At 44.3% G+C, this 18953-nt stretch overlaps 1 protein-coding gene across 1 annotated transcript in view; it reads right to left on the bottom strand.

Moving 5' to 3' along the window:
* ACACA (acetyl-CoA carboxylase alpha) overlaps nt 1-16044 on the bottom strand; it is a gene marked incomplete at both ends in the record, with an annotated part of 208309 nt that extends 192265 nt beyond the window's left edge. The window contains one exon of the mRNA XM_079726304.1: nt 16007-16044. Within this exon, the coding sequence (XP_079582430.1) occupies nt 16007-16044 (38 nt within the window). The remainder of the gene's footprint in view (nt 1-16006) is intronic.
* Nucleotides 16045-18953: the final 2909 nt, after the last annotated feature.

The following is an 18953-nucleotide window of genomic DNA, read 5'->3' as shown; positions in this document are numbered from 1 at the left end:
CAAGCATGGATGATGATAGTTTTCAAGGAAGCCCTAGAGGTCCTCTAGGTGCCCTAAAGTTCCACAGAGCACGCTTTGAAAATATGTTAGGCGGAGAGGAAAGACCACTGAGGCTGGCACTTGAATAAATGAGTATCACCCTCCACTGATTCACAGCATCACCTCCAGTTTATCCTGCCATCTGTGGCTCAGTCTAACCATGAAATATGGGGAAAAAACCCCACTCCTTCTCAAGACCACTAGGGAGGATGATTAAAAACATTCCAGGGCTTCCCTGGTGGCGCAGTGGTTGGGAGTCCGCCTGCCGATGCAGGGGACACGGGTTCGTGCCCCGGTCTGGGAAGATCCCACATGCCGCGGAGCGGCTGGGCCCGTGAGCCATGGCCACTGAGCCTGTGCTCCGGAGCCTGTGCTCCGCAGGGGGAGAGGCCACAACAGTGAGAGGCCCGCCTACCGCAAAAAAAAAAAAAAACATTCCATACTTAAAGCTCTTGGTCTAGGACTGATACCTACATTCATCCCCACCTTCCCAGGCTTTATCCACCAGAGAATGTCCTTTCCTTTAATCCAGAAACAGGAGATAAAACCTGTGGCAGAGTCTACACTCATTAGCTCTACTGCAAGAATATAATTTGGGTAACATGTACAGTGACTTTTCTTTATAGAGATTCACCGATGGAATGGAAATTGTTTATTTTGCTTTGGGGACTTGTTTCCCCAGCCAAAGCAAGGTCCCTTTGAGGATCTTCTGACTCCCTAATCAGTTAACAATTTTGAATATCGTATTTTCTTACCAGTGGAGATCTTTGAAAACTAAAAGATAAGAGAGAGAGCGGAAGAGAAGGGAGAACTCCCCCGTGGACCTTGGGAAGTGACCTTTATTCTTTTTTTCCCTACAGGCATCCTCTTTATTTATTTATTCATTCATCTTTATTGGAGTATAAATGCTTTACAATGTTGTTAGTTTCTGCTGTACAACAAAGTGAATCAGCTACATGTATACATATATCCCCATATCCCCTCCCTCTTGAGCCTCCCTCCCACCCTCCCTATCCCACCCCTCCAGGTCGTCACAAAGCATTGAGCTGATCTCCCTGTGCTATGCAGCAGCTTCCCACTAGTCATCCATTTTACATTTGGTAGTGTATATATGACAATGCTACTCTCTCACTTTGTCCCAGCTTGCCCCGCCTCGTGTCCTCAAGTCCGTTCTTTGCAGATCACTTCACAGCAGGGCACAATACTCCCTGTCACCACTATAGACTGAGCTATAGACTCATCTTGATAAAATGCCATTTCTATGGGGAGCCAATTATTCCTCTAGGAAGTGACTAGTCAGCAAGATTTTTAACTGCAGATTCTTTCTCATTAAGTTACCACACATTGTTTTTCTGATTATTAAAGTACATCCTCATTATCAAAATGTTTAGAAAATACTGGAAAGTAAAAAGAATAAAAGAAAAAAATTATAGCTAATCCTTCTTCCCAGAGATAACCACTATTAACACTTTGATGTATCTCTTTACAGATTATAAATATATATACATAAAAAAGATATATATGTTACACAAACACCACCATACCCTTCATACCATTTTAAACCTGTCTCCCTCTTTTGGCTAATATATTACTACCATATTTCCAGTTAGCACAAGTATGAAGTTGTGTTTTTTTCAAGTCTTAGGCTGGAGAGGACTGAAAGTCATTCTACCTTTTTTAAGAGTCTGAGTCACCCCAGTACTTTTTGATAGGCCCAAAGATTAAAGGAGGTCGTTGCTTAGGGCAGAGAAAGCACATTCACAGACACCTGCAATTTAAACTTCTGATGGTATTGCAAAATGACATTCAGTGAAGAGTTGTATTTGTGCATGTGTTAAAAGCATGACTTTATTTAAAGGAAGCACTTAAAATACACAGTTTTATATTTCTGTTTTGCCATTTCTTCATTTTTTAAGATCTACCTGTGATTTCAACAATCAAAGTGACCGGGCTTCCCTGGTGGCGCAGTGGTTAGGAATCCACCTGCCAGTGCAGGGGACATGGGTTCGAGCCCTGGTCTGGGAAGATCCCACATGCCGTGGAGCAACTAAGCCCGCGAGCCACAACTACTGAGCCCATGTGCCTAGAGCCCGTGCTCCGCAACAAGAGAAGCACCGCAGTGAGAAGCCCGTGCACCGCAACGAAGAGTAGCTCCTGCTCGCCGCAACTAGAGAAAGCCCGCACGCAGCAACGAAGATCCAACACAGCCCAAAAAAAAAAAAAAATCAAAGTGACCTAGGCCTCTCTGGGTCTCCGACAGGCCTGAGCAGGCTGCCAGCATCCCTCTTTCTCTGCACACCCAGGCTAGTGCAAGGGGTTACTAACCAGAGAGGGACCTAAGGTGGTTCTAGCCCTACACGTTTTTCTCCCCACCCCTCCCTCACTCTTATTTTGGAGACTCTTTAAGCACAGTCCAGTAGATTCTGACCTAGAGCACTTTTCCTACATTATGTCCCAAACTAGCCATGTTCCAAGGAAGAGTTGCTATGTGTACTTAGGACTAGCAGGCAGGAGCCCTTCTTTGTTTTGCCCTGTTCAGGTTGATGGTCTTATGGGCCTTCCTCCCCTTACACTCTGACCCTCCCCTCCTGCCTCCACTCTTCCCCTGCATTCTCAGAAAAGATTCCTTTCCCAGAGTTCACACCTGGCCCTCATGCTGCCTCAAGTTGCTCTTTTTATGTATACTTCCTAGTTCTTCTGCTTGAAGCCGGTCCCGTCTGTGTTAACTTTTATTTCTCTACATTACTTTGTATTCAACAAAGCACCATGCTCATAGTAGACATTCAAAGAAATTACTGACGATGTCACACCACTAAATGGATAGCTGAGGGTAGCATAACTGACTTTCTAGAAGAAAATGAGGTAACCTTTGCTTTTACATCTAAGTTGTTATCGAGGGCTTCCCTGGTGGCGCAGTGGTTGGGAGTCCGCCTGCCGATGCAGGGGACACCGGTTCGTGCCCCGGTCTGGGAAGATCCCACATGCCGTGGAGCGGCTGGGCCCATGAGCCGTGGCCGTTGAGCCTGAGCGTCCAGAGCCTGTGCTCCACAACGGGAGAGGCCACAACAGTGAGAGGCCCGCGTACCACAAAAAAAAAAAAAAAAAGTTGTTATTGGTTACCGGGTGCATGCAAACCACTGAGGGCCCAACCTGCAACTGTTGGTAACACCTGAATTCATCTCTCTAGACTTACATTCTTTTCTCTCCTGTTTCTTTGTCTCTTCATCTTTCTCTTCCTTCTCCTTATTCCAATGCTTTTCTTTTTCCAACACTTTTCTTTTTCCTTTCCTTCTTTTTTTCCCTTTTTCACTGACCCGACTTGCCAGTGATCCAATACAAAAAATGTCTCTTAATCTGCACTCCTTGAATCCATGTCTATAGGACATAAATTTCAATCTCCAGAAGGCTTTTCACAGGCTGACCCTCCTTTACTTGGTGTACCTCGGTCTGTAGTACAAAAACTTTCACCAGATTCTTATGAATTTGCGCCACCCAGTGGCTAAAGTTGCTAAAGTCATCCTCTGAAAAAAGCAGTGCGTATAAATAATTAAATATAAACAAATGTGAAGCCTGTAATACTGCCCCAAAGGAAAAAAATAATTCATAGCAGCCAAATTTTGTCCTATTTTAAAGTCTATTTTCTAATACTTGAAATAGGGTGGCAAAGAACATGTTTAGGGGTATACTGTCATGGTCTCCACAGAATAAGATGATGCCCACAAGACTCGCCAAGGATTTATTCAGGTCACTTCTGCTTTCTAATGTACTTTTAAAGAAGAATAAACAGCACAGGTTATAGGGTAGTCTTTAGTGCTCTCTTGAGGAACCAAACATCCAACGTGAGAGACACTATTTTGAAGACTTATAAACTATACATATGATAATATCAGCAGTTTAATTTATTTCTTCTACAATGAACTTTTTTGGGACATGTCTATGTCTAGGACATATGCCAAGGAGTAGAATTCATGGGTTGGAGGGTACATACACCCTCAACTTTGCTGCATATAGTTCTCCAAATTGGTTGTAGCAAATACATTCTCACCAGCAGTAAAGAGAGTCCCTATAGTTCCACCTCCTCCCTAACTTGGAAATCTCAGACTTTAAAATTTTTGCCAGTCTGATGGCTATGAAGTAGTGTGTCACTGTTGTTCCTATGTGCATTTTCCTGCTTAATGGTGAGGTTGAGCATCTTTCTAGGTATTTATTTGCCTTCAGGTTTTCTCTTGCTTGCTTATAACCTCTCCCTTTTTTTCTATTGTGTTGTTAGTTTTTTTTATTGAGCTGTAGAAGTCCTGTATTCCTGGTGATATTCCTGAATACTAATCCTCTGTCTTTGAAACATTTATTATCAAAAGTATTATTTCTAATATAAAACGTATTCCTCAAAGCTGATTTACACATAAATAAACACCTGCCAGGCTCTGAAGCTCTGGGGTGCCTTTTGGCTCCAAGATTCTGTTTTCATTTTGACTTCTATGGCTAAAAAGCTATTGGACTTATGTTTCAAAGTCCCAGGAAACTGAACATATTCCTTAGAGGGACTTCAAGGACTCCCACCTTGAAGGACTCTGTTTTGTCAACACATACGTGACAAAATAAGGTAGCTGGGGGTTTCCCTGGTGGCGCAGTGGTTGGGAGTCCGCCTGCCGATGCAGGGGACACCGGTTCGTGCCCCGGTCCGGGAAGATCCCACATGCCGCAGAGCAGCTGGGCCCGTGAGCCATGGCTGCTGAGCCTGCGCGTCCGGAGCCTGTGCTCCACAACGGGAGAGGCCACAACAGTGAGAGGCCCGCATACCACAATAAATAAATAAATAAATAAATAAATAAATAAATAAGGTAGCTGGTTGTCAGCCCGTTCCAACCCTATTCAATTCTTTATGGCAGGAAGAGAAATGAGCAGCTCTCAGAAAACTGCTAGTATCTGTTATTGTCTTATTCTGAAATTAAACCAGCTAAGCAATGCACAGCTTTAATTTTGGAGTGATTTATTCAGATATTGCTTTCCTAAGCATTTATAATGACTCCATGGTGTTGAAAAGAAGTGCAACCTGTAGTAATATCTAAACTCCTGGGCCTATTTTCCAGCTCTCCAGAGTAAGCCATAAAGTACCTTTGCCTTACATATTTATTTGTCTAAGCACAGGGAAGATGAACTTTGGCAGAACAGACAGCCCATGTGCCAGAGCAGCATCACATTAGAGATATCTGTCTGGCCTCCTCTCCTTCCTGCTGTGGTAGCACTGTTTACCCTTTTAGCTCCCTCCTTCCCATCTAAAGGAAATCATCTGATTCCTGTATCTATACTTTCCATGAAATCCTTTCGCTCCAACATACTCGTTCTTCCTGGTGGATTAATTTTAAGCCGTTTATCTCTAACTGTAGATAATAATAAGAGCTAACACATAATGCACATCTACTATGTACAGTAAGAATAAAAGTTTTGTCTCCTGCTAAAGTAACTCTGGGAAACAGGTAGGCCAGGGAGCATCTCACAGGTCTGAACTACCACAGCCCCTGAATCTGTCTCCCCACGGCGACTCTCCTACCTCGCTTCAATCTGCACACAGTTCTCCACCCTGCAGCCAGAATGAGCTTTCCCCAACGCAAATTAGATCTTGTTACTCTTCTGCTAAAAAACATCAGTGACTTCCTACTGCTATCAGGACAAAACCCAAAATGCTTAATATGATTGCCAACGTTAATCAACTAAACCGCAATAAAAAAAATTTTAAAAGACGGTCGGGGCTTCCCTGGTGGTGCAGTGGTTGAGAGTCCGCCTGCCGATGCAGGAGACACGGGTTCGTGCCCCGGTCCGGGAAGATCCCACATGCCGCGGAGCGGCTGGGCCCGTGAGCCATGGCCTCTGAGCCTGCACGTCCGGAGCCTGTGCTCCGCAACGGGAGAGGCCACAACAGTGAGAGGCCCGCGTACCGCAAAAAAAAAAAAAAAAAGAAAAAAAAAAAGACGGTCAAGGCCCTCGCTGGTCTAGCCTGCCCGCCTCTCCAGTTTCATCTCTCCTTACTATTCCCCTTACTCTAGCTTCAGCCACAGTGGACTAGCTTCCTTCTTCCTTCTCTCAGGGTCTACACTGTCCCCTCTGCCTGGAACACTGTTTCGACTCCCTCATCCCACCCTCCCCTTCCTTCACTATTTGCCTATTCAACACCTACTCATCTTTCAGATATTCCCTCAAAAGAACCTCCTTAATAGATCTCCCCCCTTAGGAATTCCCTGGCGGTCCAGTGGTTAGGACTCGGCACTTTCACTGCAGTGGCCAGGCTTCAATCCCTGATCAAGGAACTAAGATTCTGCAAGCCATGGGGCGCAGCCAAAAAAAAGAAAAAAAGAAAAGAGTCCCCCTTGACCTCCCAGACTCCACCAGGCTCCGCCATTATACCCTTTTATAGTGCACATTTCCTTCACGGTATTCATCTGTTTGTAATGTATTTCTGTGGCATTTGATTGATGCCTCGCTTACAGAGGTAAGCTACATTGAGGACGAGGACCATGTCTGTCTTGCTTACATTTACATTATGTCCCTAAGCCTAGGGCTGTGTCTGACACTTAGAGGGACTTAGTAAATAACTGCCCTTAATGAAAGAAGAGACAGATGGGAGTTGAATTGGTTCTCTTCCCTGAATCTCTTTATTTCAAGGATCCCAGATACCAGAAATTTAGGACCCATCTTCTCTGTGTCCTTCCTTCTTTTTACCATGAGGCACCAGCCTGGCCTTCATCTCACTTAACCCTCTGAAGTAGCTGTAATTATCTGCATTTTATAGAAGAGAAAACTGAGGATCAGAGACTTGCCCTAGGTCACAGGGCTAGGAAGTGGACACAGCTAGGATTCCAATATAGGTCACTGGCCTTAATCTCTATGCTCTTAACCAGGACACATGAGCCCTGTCAATTTATATCCTTCATTGATATTTCTCTTGGGTGGCTGATCTCTTTCTTATCTATTTCTTTGTATTAGGAGGATTATTCTTTGTGATATGAGTTGCAAACATTTTTTTCCATTTTATATTTATGTTTTGACATTGCTTAAGATGGTATTTCACTCTGCAGAAATTTTGAGTGTTGTGTGGTCAAATTATTAACCTCTCCTTTTATGCCTTCTGTACTCTAAGTCATAGTTAGAAAGATTTTCCTTCCCCATGCCAAGATTATAAAGGAGTTTTCTCATATTTTCTTTTAGTACTTTTATAGTTTTCAATTTTTATATTTTTGTTTAAATATGTAATCCATTTGGAGTTTATCCTGGTGTGAGATATAGACCGACATTTATTTTTTCCCCAGATGGTTATCCAATTGTCCACACCATTTATTGAGTAGTCCATCTTCATCATACACTAACTCCTATATGTATTTTGGTTTACTTCTGAACTCTCGCTCCTCTTCCACTAGTATGTAAGTCTATCCAAATGCTAGAGTAATTGGTACTTTTTCTTTTTTCCAAGGAGCACTTTTTAACCTTTATCTTTGACTTCTCTGTAGTACTTGGCACTGTTGACTAATCCATTTTCCTTGATGTACTCTCAGTGCTATATTGTTAGATTACTGAGTAGGTGAATAAACATGTACTTAGGGCACTAGCAATCAGGGGCACCAAAATAATGATAATAAAGAAGATATAATCAAAGAGGCCACCACAGAAAAATCAGAACTTTGTTGGACTTCCCTTACACATATTTTATAGCTTATAATATTTTTATTTTTTTTAAGATTTATTTATTTATTTTGGCCATGCCACTCGGCTTGCGGAATCTTAGTTCCCCGACCAGGGATTGAACCCAGGGCCACAGCAGTGAAAGCACCAAGTCCTAACCACTGGACTGCCAGGGAACTCCCAATATTTTTATTTTAAATTACATGTGAAGCACTATATTTTCAGTTATTTAGGGCCTATAGGGTCTCAATGCTCTGTTGACTACTGCCCACCCCCATCTTTACTAACACTTCTATCTCTTCAATCTACTTCTCCCTTTCTGGACTATGGGGTCTTCCTCTGTATCTTACCTGTTGTTGTCATCCAAGTTTCCACTCTTCACCTTTCTTTTCTTTTTCCATTCACTGAGCTCAGGCCATCTCATCCTCTCCCACAGTTTCAAAATTCCCAGATTTGCACTGACTTCCTAATCTGTGTCTCTGTCCCAGACCTCTCCTTTAGCTTTTTTGTTTTTGTTTTTGTTTTGTTTTGTTTTTTTGTTGGTACGCGGGCCTCTCACTGTTGTGGCTCCCGTTGCGGAGCACAGGCTCTGGATGTGCAGGCTCAGCGGCCATTGCTCACGGGCCCAGCCGCTCCGCGGCATGTGGGATCTTCCCAGACCAGGGCATGAACCCGTGTCCCCTGCATCGGCAGGCGGACTCTCAACCACTGCGCCACCAGGGAAGCCCCTCCTTTAGCTTTTGAATCTGCCTAGGGAACGTCACCTGTACAACCTGCAGACACCTCAAACTCCAGGTATCCAGAACAAAACCTGCTCTTTTCTACTTCATGTCTGCTCTTAGCCCTATGGTCCCTGTCTTGGTGACACCATCATCTACCCAGTCAACCAAGCTGGACATTGAGAACCATCTTTAATTCTACCACCTTAGTTACTCCTCTTCCCCAATTACTTTTTTTTTGGCCACACCACGTGGCTTGTGGGATTTTAGTTCCCCAACCAGGGATCGAACCCAGGCCCTCAGCAGTGAGAGTGTGGAGCCCTAACCACTGGACCGCCAGGGATTTCCCCCCAATTACTTCTTAAACACCTTAAATCCATTTATTTTTCCTCATTCCCCATTCCAACCATGTTAGCTCAAGCCTTCGTCATCTCTTACTTGGACTTCTGAAACTCCTGGCCTTCCCTTTTGCCACTTATTAGTCCACATCACTGCCAGAGATAGGTCTAAAACCAGATTAGTGATATCACCACTCCCTAGCTCAAAATGCCTCACTGGCTCTCCATGGCCTCTGGAGTAACGTCCAAAGCCCGCTATGGTCTGACCTCTGTGTACCTTGTAGCTTCATGGACAGTGGCCCTCCCTTCTTGCTCTCTGTACTCCAGTCACACAGACCAAACTGCATGCTATCTCATGCTTCTGACCTTTGAATAATTTGATCTCTCTGTTTGGAATTTCCTTCCCACTCTTCTTCAAGACTTAACTCATCACTTCCCAGAGACCTACCCCTTTATTCTCCCTAGAATTGGCCAGTCTCTTCTTGGAGCCCACAGTGTACCTAGCACACCTCTGTTACAGCACATATTGCCTTGTATCGTAATTATCTGCAGGCCCATCTGTCTCCCCAGCTAGTCACTGAGCTTCTTTTTGAGGGCAGAGACTATTTGAATAGTCGTTGAATCCCTACTACCTCGGCCTACAGTAGGACTCAATAAATATTTATGGAATGAAGGAATAAACACATAAGAATGCTCTAGAAGTTTCAAATAAAAAGTTTGCTCTGTAGGTTGACTTGTGGAAGCCTAGCAGGCTGTCTGTCAGAAGACCTCTCAGGCTGTTTTACAAGCTTAGAAACCCAAATTTTCCACACATAGAGAATGGTCCCATTATTTAGGAGCAGATTCATACTAACCATGCTTATACGTAAAATTATCAACTTATTTATAATGAGAAATACAATAGTCACATGTACAGAAATACTGTCTTCTGTACAACTATCCCGAACCTAAAGGTAGGCCTATATAGGAAGCTGCATTACTCCTGCATCATTGTTTAACCTGTGCACTCTCAATGAAGGAGGAAAAAAAAAATCTTATTCTTGAGGAGCAAAAACAATCTTACTTTTTATGTAAAAAGTACAGATATACATACAGTACATAAACAGATATACAGCTAGCATATCTGTGGTCTTAAAACTTCATCCGGGAAAGCAAATTAAGAAAAAAAAAAAATGTCTAAAAAGGCTTTTTAGGGCTGGCAATAATGATAAAAAAAAAAAAGGTTGAGAAACACTAGTTTAACCTCTATATGATTCTTTCTTAAGGAATTAGAATAAGTGGAGTTAGTTCTTTTTTTTTTTTTTTTTTGATACGCGGGCCTCTCACTGCCGCGGCCTCCCCCATCGCGGAGCACAGGCTCCGGACGCGCAGGCCCAGCGGCCATGGCCCACGGGCCCAGCTGCTCCGCGGCATGCGGGATCCTCCCGGATCGGGGCACAAACCCACGTCCCCTGCATCGGCAGGCGGACTCCCAACCACTGCGCCACCAGGGAAGCCCTGGAGTTAGTTCTAAAATTCAAATATCCAGTGGCATTAGACTGATATAGTATCTCTATAATAGCCAATACTGGAGTGATTGTGCTTGAAATTCATTGGCCGAGCCTCTCTTCCTTGAATGGGCACAAGAAAGTCAGCTTCAACAGGCTTCAGCTCTTCCATTACTAACTAACCCCTCCCTCTTGCAGGCTGATTCATTCTTCCTTTGGATGTGTATGCATGCTCTGTATTTCTCAGGAGCCATTCTATTTCCTAAAAAAACTTGACATATCTCTGCTGGGATCCATGACCTTCTGAGGTTGTATAAAGTTTAGAGGTTGGGGATAGAAGTTTGAATGACTACTATGCTGCCTGCTTACACTCTCTGAGCATCAATTTCTGCATCAGTAAAATGGGAATAACAACACCTCCCTTGAGGGATTTTTAAGGACTAAAATGAGAAAGTGTATACAAACAGCCTTGCACAGTAGATGTTTTTAGTGCCAAGTTGGGAGACAACACTGCTGTGTCATTTTGAAGAGTGTGTTCATGTGTGTGTGAGCACATGATTAAATAGTAAAGGGCTTCAGAGAAAACTGCTGTCCTTTGCATGATTATAGATTCCAGAAAATTAGTAAAGTGAGTAAACACTAAAAAATGTGTTTGGCTGTGTAAAAATAACCAGTTACAGCCATTTATGTAAACAGCTTAACATTTAAGGCCTGATTATCATGCAGCACAATAACAATTACATATATCATTAAATATGCATCCGCTTAACCTTGTAAGTTTTATTTGATTACAATAGCACTCTATAGAACAGTCTTACAGTTAATTGCTCATAATGCATAAGTCTGTTCACCATTGACATCAATTAAATGAGACCGAGCTCCTGAGCGTGTCCTGCATTTGACATAAGCCTGGATTATCCATCCTTGATTGCAACTATGCATTTGCCCTATGACCTGTGAGATAATGTACACTCTCTTTAGTTTTGTATAGTGAGGAAGGTGCTAAAGAAGCAGGTAGCAAAAGAAAATTCTGTTTAATTTGGTGTTTTGGAAGCCTACAGGTTTCCAGTAGATAGTTCTTGGTTAAAATAATGAAAATATTCCAATGCTGAGCACTGGCCAACCTAGCCTAGAACACTTCTAAGCAAGCCCCAAGGTCATACTCTGAAGCACTTCTAGAATTAAAATTAAAACAACAATTATAATTTATTTGACTCCCACCATGAACTAGGTACTACACATACATCATCATATCCTTATAAAACTCTTATTAAATTAGGTATTATTATTTTCATTTTATGTATGAGGAGAAAAGAGACACAGAAAGATAATAGTTTGCTAAATTCTTGAAGGTAGTTAGGATTCAAATTCAGGAAAGGCTTCAAAGTACATGCTTTTTCAATTATATTAAACTGGGCCAGGTTTCTTACAATTTATATTTCAAACACTTACTAGGCACTTGTTGATTGCAAAAGAGTATAGACTGCCTGTCATCAAATGATGCAAAATACTTTAGGAGCCTGTTTTGAAGGTCAAAAGGTGGAGGCCTCGTTCATCAGGCTGAAAAGCATGCAGCCAGGCTGCCTAGCAGGCATTTAAAATTTTCCTGATAAACAGGAGTCACTCAGCAACAATACATTCCTGGTTCACCTAACTTTTAGATTCTACCCCAAGGCTGCTGTTTCAACAGACAGACATCCTGCACTTTGTGAAGATCAAAAAGAAGTCAGTGAGGGCTTCCCTGGTGGCGCAGTGGTTGAGAGTCCGCCTGCCGATGCAGGGGACACGGGTTCGTGCCCCGGTCTGGGAGGATCCCACATGACGCGGAGCGGCTGGGCCCGTGAGCCATGGCCGCTGAGCCTGCGCGTCCGGAGCCTGTGCTCCGCAACGGGAGAGGCCACAGCAGTGAGAGGCCCGCGTACCGCAAAAAAAAAAAAAAAAAAAAAAGAAGTCAGTGAGGGTATTCTCTGGCAGTCCAGTGGTTAGGACTCGGCACTCTCACTGCCGGGGCTCGGGTTCGATCCCTGGTTGGGGAACTAAGATCCCACAAGCCGCGCGGAGCAGCCAAAAAGAAAAAAGTCAGTAAGGTGAGGAAGAGGCAGAGGAGATGGATAGCAAAGGGCTGGATTCATGAAAACTTGGCATAATGGCCATGGCATTATGAAAATCCTAATACTTGCTAACTTTTCACTTTGAATAGCCAGAGGGAGTTTATTAGTTACATTTGGACAGAACTGATTTTAATTCTGGCTGTACTACCTAGTAACTGAATGACTTAGGGCAAGTGGTTTTACCTCTCAGAGCCTCGTTTCTCCTTATCTGTAAAATGGGATGCAGTAAGGTCCTTTAGCAGAATTTTCCCCCCTCTTGTTCATCTTTGAGATGTTTAGGGCCCTCTTACTTATGCAGAAGCACTCCAGTCAAGCCACTGTGTGGAGAAGTAGCTGTATGTAGACCTTACATTTCTTTAAGTAGCTTAGCAAGAGTACTTCAACCCTTACTCTGCAGACTGGTCATGGTTGAGTTTGATCAAGTTAAAAGAGCAATCTAGGAAACTCCTGGAAAGAAAAGGATTGATTTCCTATCTCCTTTGACTAGGGTGGCCACAAAAGGAGAAAGATATGCGGCGGGCGGGGAACAAATGGGGACAAGAGGATGGCAATGCTTCTGAGTGCAAGAGACAGCAACAGAGGCTGAGGAGGCTGGAACCAGTCCTGAGCTGGGCCATGGTGGACCCAGGGCTTCTGTGAAAGTGCCTTAGTGTGTGAACTCAAAGGGCTGAACCCTAAGAGCTGCAATCCTTGAGGCTCAGGCCTTTTGTGGCATGAAGCCCTCTCTACTGAGTGCATCACAGGAAACTCCTTGCCTTTAAGAGACCCTGCAATTGGCAAAGCAAAGGGCTGTGCTCCCAGACATAAATCTCTGGCTAATTTACATTGACTGGGGTTATCTTAGAGTTTAAAGGGGAGGAAGTTGAAACCTAGAAGGCGTGGCTAGACTTTTAGACTTTTTGTTTTTATCTATTTGTATACCAAGGGGCTTCCCTGGTGGCACAGTGGTTAAGAATCTGCCTGCCAATGCAGGGGACATGGGTTCGATTCCCTGGTCCAGGAAGATCCCACATGTCGTGAAGCAACTAAGCCCGTGCACCACAACTACTGAGCCTGCGCTCTAGAGCCCACGAGCCACAACTACTGAGCCCACGTGCCACAACTACTGAAGCCCACATGCCTAGAGCCCATGCTCCACAACAAGAGAAGCCACCGCAACAAGAAGCCCACGCACAAGGAAGACTAGGCGCCACTCGCCGCAACTAGAGAAAGCCCGCACACAGCAATGAAGACCCAACGCAGCCAAAATTAAACTAATTTAAAAAATTAATTAATTAGGGCTTCCCTGGTGGCGCAGTGGTTGAGAGTCCGCCTGCCGATGCAGGGGACGCGGGTTCGTGCCCAGGTCTGGGAGGATCCCACATGCCGTGGAGCGGCTGGGCCCGTGAGCCATGGCCGCTGAGCCTGCGCGTCCGGAGCCTGTGCTCCGCAGCGGGAGAGGCCACAACAGTGAGAAGCCTGCGTACCGCAAAAAAAAAAAAATTAATTAATTAATTAATTAATTAATTTAAAAAATCTTTTAATTTAAAAGTATTTGTATACCAAACTACAAAGAGCCACTTCAGATACAGGAAAAATAAATATTGGATGAGGTAAAGTTTATAAAGTCTTTCAGTACTCAGAACATAGCAAGTAACTAGAAATGGCAGATAGTCATTTCCACTGGGAGGAAGGCTCAGAAACTGCACTTCAGCAGCTAAGCAGCTGAAGGGGAGCCTGTGGGGATATTTGGAGACAAGCAATGGCAGCCACATTACAGAGCCTGGACATCTTCTCTTTTCCTTGCCTGAGTGACTTCATCCATACCTTTGCCTTTACCTGCTCATTTTGCAAATATCTGTCCAGGATGCACTTCTGGGCACTGAGGTTACAAAGAAGACACACATCCAAAGAAACAATTCTAATATGGTTATAGCATTTTAGCCCTGGCTTCTCCTCTGAGCTCTAAATTCATTTATGTCATTTCCACTCAGACTGCAAAACAGGTATCTGAGACAGACCTTTCATTCCTCCTCCAAATTTGCCTGATGTCACCACATTGCTGAAGGCAAAAACCCAGAAAAACACTGCCTTAATCACTGTTACCCTTACCCTCAAGGTGCATTTTCATTTCTCCACATCTTTCTTAAGCACAATGAATGACTAAATTGGGGCTTAGAATTTTAATGAGGGCCTAACATCAATTGAAGAGGAAGGGTAATTTCCAGGTGCTTGAATGCTGTGTTTTTAATGAATAGATCCCAGTATTATGTGGGGCTGTTTTTCCACAACAGTACAACATTGATGACTCATATTCAGTTTGTTGACAGTCGTGATGTCCAGATCTGGATAAATGCCCTAGCCAGACTCAAAAACTTTCAGTTTAGATGAGAAAGACATGAAGATAAGTCCTAAAGGTTTGAACCCATCTTCTGTTTGTGGAGGTGAAGGTGTTGTAAAGGTGTAGCTGCAACATCAATGTTCATAAACTACCTGTTGAACAACTGCTGGACGATTAATGATTTAAAGGCCAATTTTTATGTTTCTACTATCTATTCTCCACACAACTGCCAGAGTGATCCTTTTAAAACAAATCTGATTATTCCTTTGTTCTCAACCCTTCCATGGTATTCTATCACATTCTAATAAAATCTAAAGTCCCACATGGCTTACCAGATATACAGTCTGGCTTCTGCCTGTTACCCAACTTATTGCTTTAATTTGCTGTGCTCCAGCCTCACTGCTCTCCTTGCTTCTTCTCCAACATGCCAAGCAGTCAGGGCTATTTTAATTGCCATTTCTTTTCTCCTGGAACAGTTTCTCTCTAGAAATCCATACAGTTGCCTCCCTCATTTAATGATTAGATTTCTGCTTACAATTAAGAGGACTTCCTTGTCTACCCCATCTAATAAAGCATCCCCTTTCTCCTAATTTTTTTTAAAGCTTGCCACATTACTGGGCATTAGATATTATTTAGTAATATATTATGTGTATTGCTTAATGTCAATCTCCCCCCTTATTATGAGACAGACTTTGTTTTATTCACAGCTTAATTCCCAGCACCTAGAACACTCTTCTCATCAAATATTTGATAAATGAATAGATTTTCAGAATACATCAAATGTAAAACTACTCTAAATGTATTGACATGAAGCATAGAAAAATATCTAGAAGAATGTATAGCAAAATGTTAATTATCATGGTGGGAGCTGGTTTTCACATTATTTTTGCTCATGCAAATATTCTAACCTTTTTTTTTTTTTTTAGTATGAACCTGTATGACTCAGATACTAAAAAATGAGTAAAGAGGCCACACAGGCATAAAGTGTAAATGAATTCTATAAGAGGTTGGGCAAATTTATGAAAGAAAGACTTCTAAGTAGATGTATTAACATGATGGTTAAGCTAAACTGCTGTTTGAACCCTTCCCCAACACGGTCTAGCAGTGTGATCCCAAGTTGTTCACAAGGCAGGGTCTAAAGGTTTTCACCTGGAAAATGGGGACGATAATCATTAGTGTCTACCCCATGAGGTTGTTTTTGAAGATGAAACGGGACCACGTATGTAACCCCCTTTGTACAATGCCTGGCATGCAGAAAATACTCGACAAATGGCAGCTATTATAATAGTTAGTAGTAACAAGAGATGTTGGGACATACCTAGCCCTCAAGATTGACATCAGAGTGGACCACCACATCCTCTCATCATTGCGCCTCAATCTGGGCCCCTGAAGCCCAAAGAGGGGATGGTTCTTTCCAAAGAAGATAATTTCGACGTTCCAGAAGCATCTGAATCAAACGTACCCTGTGAACCCTTAAACCATTCAGGAAGTCTGGTTAATCCAAGAGCAGCATTGCAAGACCCGGCTTCGAAGGGCGACCACCGCTCGCCGTCCTTGGGCCCAGTCCCTTAGCCTCGATTTTGTTCGAGGCTGCAACAGAGGTGAGGGGTGGGAATGTTAGAAAACACAAAAGCGGGGCAGTACCGGCCCGCTCCAGCTCACCGCACTCTAGAGCGGCTCAAACGGCACCACGCACCGGCAAGCCTGCGGCAACCAGCAACGCGCCCCCAGGGAAAAATGATTACTGGTCCGACTCAAAACTCAGACAAGCTGCACAAGGTCCCAGCCTCCAAGGCCTCTGCCTGAGGCCAGACGCCAGCGCACGGCTAGGGCCGGGTCGGGGACGGAGGGAGGGGCGGCCGTGGAAGCGCAGCACGCGGCGAGGCCGCGACGGACGGGGCGGGGACGGGGCGGGGACTGGGCGGAGGCGGCGAGCGCGCGGCCCGCTCGCGCCTGCGCCGCGCGAGAGCGAGCACGCAAGCCCAGGGCGCGCGCGCCGCTGGCGTTTCCGCGGCGCGGAGGAGGAGAGCGAAGTGAGGTGAGGCACGAGGCGCTGCAGGGCGGGCGGCGGCGGGGCGCGAGCCCCTGTCTCGGGACAAGGGGGAGGCGGGGATCGTGAGGTGCGGCGGGGTTGGGGGCGGTCTGCGGGCCCCGGCGGCGTCGGCGGCGAGGAGGGCAAGGGGGGCGAGGGGGGCGGGCCACGCCGCGCTGTGGGGGAGGGCGGCGTGGGGCGGGCCTGAGCCCTGAGGCCCCGCCCCTCCGCGGGCTGACGTGCCCCGCCCCCTGGGCGGCCCCGCTGGGTCCCAGCCTGGCTATTCCTGTCTCTGCTGCAAGGGAACACGAAATCCCGCTCTTAGCAGACCCTGGTTGACGTTACCCCTTGTTTTCAAGTAGGCTTTCCAAGTAGATATTTCGGCTCTGTTTTAGAGGTGAGGTGGTCTGAGGCTCCAGTAGAATGACTTGCCCGAGATCACACGGTTAATAAGGAACGAAGTGAGGCTTCCTTCGAATCTTGTCCGCAAAACTCCCACGCCTGCGCCTGTCCTCCGCACCACATCGAATGCTCTTCACGTTCCTTCCCTCCTCCTCCCAGTAACTTCTTGGAATTTGGCAGATGTTAATGTGGAACTAGCATCCATCCTTTCATGGATGGATGCTAGTTCCACATTAGCGTCAGAAATGTCTCTTGTGTGAAGAAAGAGGAAAAAAGATTCCGCTTATTGCAATATTGCTCTTACAACGTGAAGTGTTTGAGACTGTATACATCCTTTACTTGACCATCTCTACTAACCTCTGTTGAAGTGACGCTGCTGTTCACTAACTGTAAGACATTGTGCAAGTGACAGTCTTTCAGAGGTTCCTTTCCGTTCTTAAAAAAGCAGCATGCCTCAGAAGGTTGTAAGGATTCAGAGGCAATCCACATACAGTGATACCACAGTACTTGGCATATGAAAAATATTCAGTAAATGTTGGCCATTATTTCATTATTGAGTGCATAATACCCCTTACTAAGCGCACTTTTCTTCAAACTCATTTTCCTGGGACCAGAGCAGAGGGATAACCACTCCAGTTCATCCTGGAAAAGACAAGTTCATTGACAGTTTTATGTGAGTGTCCCATACAGTTAACGATGAATTATTCCCCAAGCTAAAACTATCAGGTGCAAGAAGTCACTGCAGGAGAACTAAAGATGAACTAACCTTTTTGAAGAATTAACATTTATTTGTCTATTACATTTGTGTTTATTGAGTTCTTTCCTCTTGGCACTGTGCTTGGTACTTTAAGACATACAAATTTGTATTTGATGTAGTCCCTGCTTTCATTTAGTCTAGAAATGGGGAAAATATGCATTCAGAAGTGATTCTCACAAAGTGGAATGTGAAAAATGCCAAAAAAAGAGATAGATAAAAAGATATGGGAGTACAGAGGGAGGGGGGATGTTTTCATGGCTTAGTGTGAAATATGAGTTCATTTATGTCTTCAAAAAGATAACTTTATATATAGTACATACCTATTAAATAGCTGTTCAAAGAATAAATTAGTGAACAAAATGTACGTTGTAATAGATAGGATTCCTTCGTTTTCTAGTAATAGACGTTCATTCAGATTAACGTATTACTGGAAAGATAGAGAAATGAGAAAAAACAAACAAACCTAAACCATTCGGCTACCCTTGGGGATGGGAATCTCAAGAGCCAGATCTCTTGGACCAGATTCTTTGGCTAGTGGATGAGCTCTCATCTGCCTTCTCTCCTTGGATACCTTACTCAAGATTCAGCTTTCGGTGAGAACAGATCTGGTTGCGTTAGCTGCTGTGGGGCTGGGGGGTGGAGTATGGGGATTAGCAACCCCACGAAAGCCATATGAAATGTGGGAGAGTCAGTTTCCCAAAGGAAGGAGGGCTAAGGAGAAAAGTGAGGCCCGGCAGAGAAAATCAGTTGTTGTTTGTTAGAGATATGTAGCCTCTGTAGAGGGCTTACTATGGGCCTGGCACCATGGTACGTTATCCATGTGGATTTTGATATTTAATCTTCAACAACTCTAGAAGGTAGATATGATTGTATCCTATCCATTTTACAGAGGAGGGAACAAGCTTGTAGAGATAAACTAATTTGCTTAGCCTTACAAAGCTAGGATGTGGTACCGTTGAGTAAGTTGCATTATGTTCTCTTTATCTTGTCCCTTTAAAGTATTTCCTCATCCATGTGCCACTTTTGTTTGTTTATAGGGGGGGTCGTCAGCTTTGGTGTCTGCGTTGGCCAGTT

The sequence above is a fragment of the Hyperoodon ampullatus genome (genome assembly GCF_949752795.1).
Source record: "Hyperoodon ampullatus genome assembly, chromosome: 19".
Taxonomy (NCBI): domain Eukaryota; kingdom Metazoa; phylum Chordata; class Mammalia; order Artiodactyla; family Ziphiidae; genus Hyperoodon; species Hyperoodon ampullatus.
Note: the sequence above shows the minus strand (reverse complement) of the source record. Positions and strands in the feature narration are given on the sequence as shown.